The sequence below is a fragment of the Echinops telfairi genome, unplaced genomic scaffold (genome assembly GCF_000313985.2).
Source record: "Echinops telfairi isolate 266 unplaced genomic scaffold, ASM31398v2 ScPeMD7_7417;HRSCAF=8455, whole genome shotgun sequence".
NCBI lineage: Eukaryota > Metazoa > Chordata > Mammalia > Afrosoricida > Tenrecidae > Echinops > Echinops telfairi.
Window position 1 is genome coordinate 5137187 of NW_022111317.1, and position 6309 is coordinate 5143495.

Here is a 6309-nt window from a genome sequence, read left to right on the forward strand (position 1 = left end):
CCTGAAGAACCTCTTCCTCAAGAGTCCGCTGGGGTCGTGGAATGGTGGGGGTGGCGGGGGTGGCAGCGGGGCCCGGCCAGAGGGGTCGTCGAAGGCTGCAGCTTATGCCAACCCTGTGTGGACAGCCCTGTTTGACTACGAGCCCAACGGGCAGGACGAGCTGGCCCTGCGCAAGGGGGACCGAGTGGAGGTGCTGTCCCGGGATGCAGCCATCTCTGGGGACGAGGGCTGGTGGGCGGGCCAGGTGGGCGGCCAGGTGGGCATCTTTCCATCCAACTATGTGTCTCGGGGTGGCCCGCCCCCCTGCGAGGTGGCCAGCTTCCAGGAGCTGCGGCTGGAGGAGGTGATTGGCATCGGGGGCTTCGGCAAGGTGTACCGTGGCAGTTGGCGGGGCGAGCTGGTGGCCGTGAAGGCCGCTCGCCAGGACCCGGACGAGGACATCAGTGTGACTGCCGAGAGCGTGCGCCAGGAGGCCCGGCTGTTCGCCATGCTGGCGCACCCCAACATCATCGCCCTCAAGGCCGTGTGCCTGGAAGAGCCCAACCTGTGCCTGGTGATGGAGTATGCGGCCGGGGGGCCCCTCAGCCGCGCCCTGGCCGGTCGGCGCGTGCCGCCCCATGTGCTGGTCAACTGGGCGGTGCAGATCGCCCGAGGGATGCATTACCTGCACTGTGAGGCCCTGGTGCCCGTCATCCACCGCGACCTCAAGTCCAACAACAGTGAGTGTCGAGGGGGGCGTGGCTGGAGGGGGGCACGGCCCAGGCACCCACCTTTCTACAGCGTACACTCAGCTGAGCCTGTCTGGGGGTCTACAGGAAGCAGGTCCTCCCAGCCTTGGGGAGCCCCACAGGCCCACTTTGACACCCCCCCACCCAAAGCAGCGTTCGTGAGCACCCAGGCCCAGGAGCCATTTGGCCTGCCCATACCAATAGTTTGTATCTGGTGTGGACTGTCCAGGTGGGCCATTGGCATCCTGCTAGCTTGGCCACCACCTCCAGGAGGCCCCTGCAGGGTGGTGTCCTCATCCCTTACATGGTGGTGCCCTGGGGTGCCGGTCTCCCCTTGCTTGGAGCAGGTGGCTCCCCTAGAGCTGAGAGGCACCCCCATCCCTCTTTCTCTGCAGGACCTCTAGCTGCTTATTTCTGCTGAGGGCATCCATTTGATGCCCTGTAAAATGGGGTTAATGATACCTTCCTGAGTGGCCACGAGGCTATAGCGGCCTAATGGACCGGGCAAGCCCCAGCGGATGCTGTCTGGCACATAGTGAGCCCTCAGGTGGCCATGCATGGGCATTTGAGGGCCAAGCTTGGGGTTAGGGCTCAGGTGGGCATGGCTGGCCTGGGGAGAGGGGGTACAGGGCAGCCAGGCACTCTGTTGCTAGCCATTTCATGACACCTGCACACCCCATTCGGGGGCCAGAGCCTAGCCTAGCGAGGGGTAGGCTCAGGAGGGCTTCCTGAAGGAGACAGGCTTTGCACTCTGCCGAGAGCAGACAGTGTTTAGAAGAGTGTCCATTTGGAGGACCTGACAAGAGCTAAGGGCCAGAGGGAGGGCCAGGCACAGCAGAAGGGCTGGATGCAGCCAGAGGGAGGGCCAGGGCTGGAGAGCAGTAGAAGATGCAGGAGTCACTGGAAAGGTGGAGAGAAGGGGAGAGAAGCATGGGTATTTGGGGCCTCCTGGCCGCCCCGGGCTAACCATGGACAAGGGGCTTCGGGGCTTCGGGTGCCAGGACCCAGCGATATCGGGATATCAGAATTCTCGCCAGGACTGGCAATGCTGGAGAAGCCTGCCAGCCGCCCCACCCACTCCACTTATCCCAGACTGGAGGTTGGTCGAGGTAGGGGCTTGTCCCAGCCTGAGCCCTGGGCCCCAGCCATCCAGGGACCCTGCTCCCTGACCCAGCCTGAGGGGGATTCCCCGAAGGCTGGGGGGAGGGGATTCCTGTCCTCTGTTTTTCCTCCGATTTCTTTCCAGAAAGAAATGGAACAATAGCCAGGCCCCTGCTCCCCACCCTCCCCACCGCTTCCTGCGTTTCCTGCTGCCCCCAAGCCGGCTTCCTGCCCTGCTCCAGGCCCTGCTCCCTCCAGGGCCCAGCTGCCTGCAGGAGAGGAACGAGCTGGGGGTGGGGCTTGTTGCCAGAGAGGAAGAAGCCAGGCTTTGCCCCCCAGTGCCCTGCTTCCCTCCCAGAGTCTGGGTGATGGCAGAGGCGGGCACGCAAAGTGCCCACAGCCACCCTGAGCCTGGAACCCCACCTTCCAGGCCCAGTCCTAGGCCCAGGGTGCTGTCTGTGGGTTAGGGCAGGAGGAGTCCCTGGGCTGGGGGGGGTGGGGGCCCACCAGGAAACAATGGCGTGATTTTCCTGGACAATGGGGGCCTTGTGAGGAGGCCCCGCAGGGAGAGGAGGGCGAATTCTCCAGGCCCACGAGTCACAGGACTGACCAGCCAGCCCAGCCAGGGCCTGACCTCCCCCAAGTCTACTCCACGGGACCCCCCTCCTATTGGGGACTTGGCCAGACCTCCCAGAAAGGAGAAGTAGGCCCCGTGGGAAGGAAGCGGAAGAGGTGTGTGCCGCCTCGGCCACTCCCGAGCCCCACAGTCTGGGAGGGGGCGGGGAGCCAGTCCCCGGATTCCAGCCCTTTTGGGGGCCCTGGCAGCCCCCACAGTCTGCATCAGACATCCGAACAGCAATCACTTGGGCTGGCACAAATCCGCGGGGCCCCATGGTCAGCTGGGCAGCTTGGAGGCAAGGGGAGGTGCAGGAGGCTAGGCTGGGCGTCAGAGTTGGAGCAGGTAAACCGAAGGACCACAGGTACATGAAAAGCAACAAGCCCTTGTTTTCCTCGCCTGTCCGGGGGTTCCCGCCAGTGGCTGAGGACTGGGTCAGACATGGCACCAAGAGCCCCAGCAAGCACACAAAACACATTTGGCTGGTCCTGGTCCACTCACTGGGCCCAGGGGTGCAAAGTGCCTCTCGGGAAAGAGTTTACAGCAGCAAACTCATAACCACCGAGTGGATTCTGCCTCCTGGTGACCCTAGAGGGCACAGTAGAACGGCCCCATAGCCTTCCCGGGGTGGCCATCTCCACGGGAGCCGACTGTCCCACAGAGCGCTTGGTGGGTTCGAACCACTGACTTAACAGTTAGCCGGGGTGGCACCTAACTGCTGTGCCCCAGGGCTCCGTCACCACCAGCGTGAGTTTCCCGAGGTGATGGTGCAGCCCGAAGTGAGGCAGCCATAAAGGAGAGCAGGAGTCCCGTGAGCCCAGTCACGAAGGCCCGCGAGTCACAGGACTGACCAGGCAGCCCAGCCCGGGGTTTGAGGCCTGCCAGCCCCTGTGCGGAGCTGTTAAAATGGGTTCTCTTGGCCACCACCCCATGACGACTGCCCAGCCAGATGGGTTTATAGTCAACCCTGATTTTCTGAACAGTTTGAAACTCTGCTCCTAGTTGGCTCCGGAGAAGAAGAGGTGGATCGCAGGGCCATTCTCTGAATTAGGGAAATGTAAGACACCCTTAAGGAGCCCTGGTGGCATAGCAGTTGCTAGTCTAGGTCAACTGGAGAAACAAATTCATAAACACAGATAGGGTCTAAGAAAGAGCTTTCTACACAAGAGCAATTGAATACTGAGAAAACAGCCCAGCCCAGTCCAGATCAAGCCCGTGAGTCCGATATTAGCCCATATGTCCATTACCAATCTATAAAGTCCTCTTCAGATTCACACAACACGTGGGAGATCTTGTGGATCCAGTGGTGTTGTAAGCATCTCAGTGCTGGCAGGGGTCGCCACGTGGCTCCTCCAAGTCCGGGGCTCTCGCTGCCTTCAGCATGGCTCCATGTGTCTTGTCAGTAGTCTCTCAGGAAGAGAGTGTCCTGCCTCCAGTGAGCTATTTATCCATTTATCTTCTTGCCTCCAAATGAGGTCATTAAGCTCTGACCTGATTGACAGCCTAGACTCCACCCCTTCGCTCTGAATCCTCTCAAATTGATGACAGATGACTTAAGGACCACGGTGGTTACATGTTGGGCTGCTAATTACAAGGTCAGCAGTTCGAAATTCAAAGCTGCTCTGCAGGAGCAAGATGAAGCCTTCTAATCCCATACAGAGTTAGAATTTTGGAAACCCATAGGAGCAGTTCTACCCTGCCCTATAGAATCGATGTGAGCTGGTATCGACTCAATCAATGGCAGTGAGTTTTCAGTCTGGTGGACCAGATGCAAGACCAGCAGTTCAAAACCACCAGCGACTCCCTGGGAGGAAGATGAGGCTTCCTGCTCCAGTAGAGATCGACACCCTCGGAAGCACACAGGGGCAGTTCTGCTCTGCCCTCTGGGGTCGCTATGAGTTGGCATCCCCTCGATGGCAGAGTTTGTGTGGGGGGGATGACAAAGGTGGTTACTGGGAGCATGTGGTCCACAGTGGGGGTTCTGCTGTCTGTCTGCCTCAGAGCTCCAGAGTGGAGGTTGCCATGGGAGGGAACCACAGACCTCGGGAGAGTCTGAGTGCCGGGGAGGTGGGGGGCTGAGACCGGCTGGGCTCCGAGGAGCGCTGCCCATGGAATGCCTGAGGGCGAAAGGCCCTCAGGAGACAGCACACCTAGCAGCTGGCAGAGTGGACGGAGCCCCGTAGTGGTCACTCGGGACACCAGGCTCAGGAGCCTAGCAGGAAGGAGGTGGGCAACCACCAGGGCCCTGGTGCCCTCTGCCAGCAGGCTGTAGCATTAGGCTGAGGCCTCTGAAGGGTGCTAATTCGGCCCACCTGAACACCCTGTAGGGTCCCCATGGCCCACGTCCGAAACTTACGTCACATGCCTCACTTGCGCTAGCTGTAACTGTGAAGGGCATCCTGAGACTGGACCCTGTTGGAATCCGCTTCACTTGCTATGACTTTGCCCTTCTCAGTTCAGTCCCCTCTTCTTTAAAATGGGCATAATAGCCACCATACGGTTGGTGGTGGTGGTGACGGTTGTGGGGGTGTGGGGGTGTGTGTGTTGAGAGAGAGCTAGAGATAATGAATGTAAAAGGGGCCCGCTCTCTAGTAACTAACTCACTGCTGTCCAGTCGATTCTGACTCATAGTGACCCCATAGTTCACGGTAGTGCTGCCAAGACTGTAACTCTCTACAGGAGTAGAAAGCTTCCCCTTGCTCCTGAGGAGCAGCTGGTGGCTCTGAACTGCTAACCTTGGGTTGGCAGCTCCATGCATCATTCACAATGCCACCCAGGCTCTCAGAGAAGGCAGCCCAGGCTTACTGTGTTTGGTTTATTCCAATCCCGACCCCAGCTGTGAACTCTCCAGGGAAAGTCGAGAGTCTAAACACACATGCCCAGCCAGGATGTCGGTCATCTTCCACTGGGCCTCGAGCACCCACAGTGTGCCCCTCCTCTCCCCAGTTCTGCTGCTGCAGCCCATTGAAGGTGATGACATGGAGCACAAGACCCTGAAGATCACGGACTTCGGCCTGGCCCGAGAGTGGCACAAGACCACGCAGATGAGCGCCGCGGGCACCTATGCCTGGATGGCCCCCGAAGTCATCAAGGCCTCCACCTTCTCGAAGGGCAGTGATGTCTGGAGGTGCGGCCTAAGCAGACACAGACAGAGCCAGCAATGGGCAGGGGGCAGAGTTGGCCACCAAGGCCTTGGTTGGGCAGATGGGCAGAGCCCAGAGCGAGGGCTCAGGATTCTTCCTGGCTCCCGGATGCTTTGGGACAGGGAGCTGGGTGGGTAGAGAAGGGGACACAGACCTGTCTCGCCCACAGCTTTGGGGTGCTGCTGTGGGAACTGCTGACTGGAGAGGTGCCCTACCGGGGCATCGACTGCCTGGCTGTGGCCTATGGTGTGGCGGTTAACAAGCTGACGCTGCCCATCCCATCCACCTGCCCCGAGCCTTTCGCTCAGCTCATGGCTGGTAAGGGGGCGGGGCCTGGGGTGGGGCGGGGCTCCCTGGCCCGGGACACACCCACCCGCAGACCCGGGCGTGACTGCCCCTCCCCCTTTCGCGCCTTCAGACTGCTGGGCGCAGGACCCCCACCGCAGGCCCGACTTCGCGTCCATCCTGCAGCAGCTCGTGGCGCTGGAAGCGCAGGTCTTGAGGGAAATGCCGCGGGACTCCTTCCATTCCATGCAGGAAGGCTGGAAGCGCGAGATCCAGGGCCTGTTCGACGAGCTGCGAGCCAAAGAAAAGGTGCGAGGGGCCCCGGTTCTGGAGCTGGGAGAAGGCCGGGCGCGGCGCCGGGCTGACCCCACCGTGTCCGCTGCCCCGACGCAGGAGCTGCTGAGCCGCGAGGAGGAGCTGACGCGCGCGGCGCGCG

General features: G+C 60.9%; 1 protein-coding gene across 1 annotated transcript in view; it reads left to right on the forward strand.

Annotated features, from left to right (window-relative positions):
* The window catches only part of MAP3K11 (mitogen-activated protein kinase kinase kinase 11), a 14542-nt gene that overhangs the window by 2256 nt on the left and 5977 nt on the right, over positions 1–6309 (forward strand). The window contains exons 4-8 of the mRNA XM_013007473.3: positions 8–719; positions 5392–5572; positions 5758–5906; positions 6007–6182; positions 6267–6302. Coding sequence (XP_012862927.3) covers positions 8–719; positions 5392–5572; positions 5758–5906; positions 6007–6182; positions 6267–6302 — 1254 coding nt within the window. The remainder of the gene's footprint in view (positions 1–7; positions 720–5391; positions 5573–5757; positions 5907–6006; positions 6183–6266; positions 6303–6309) is intronic.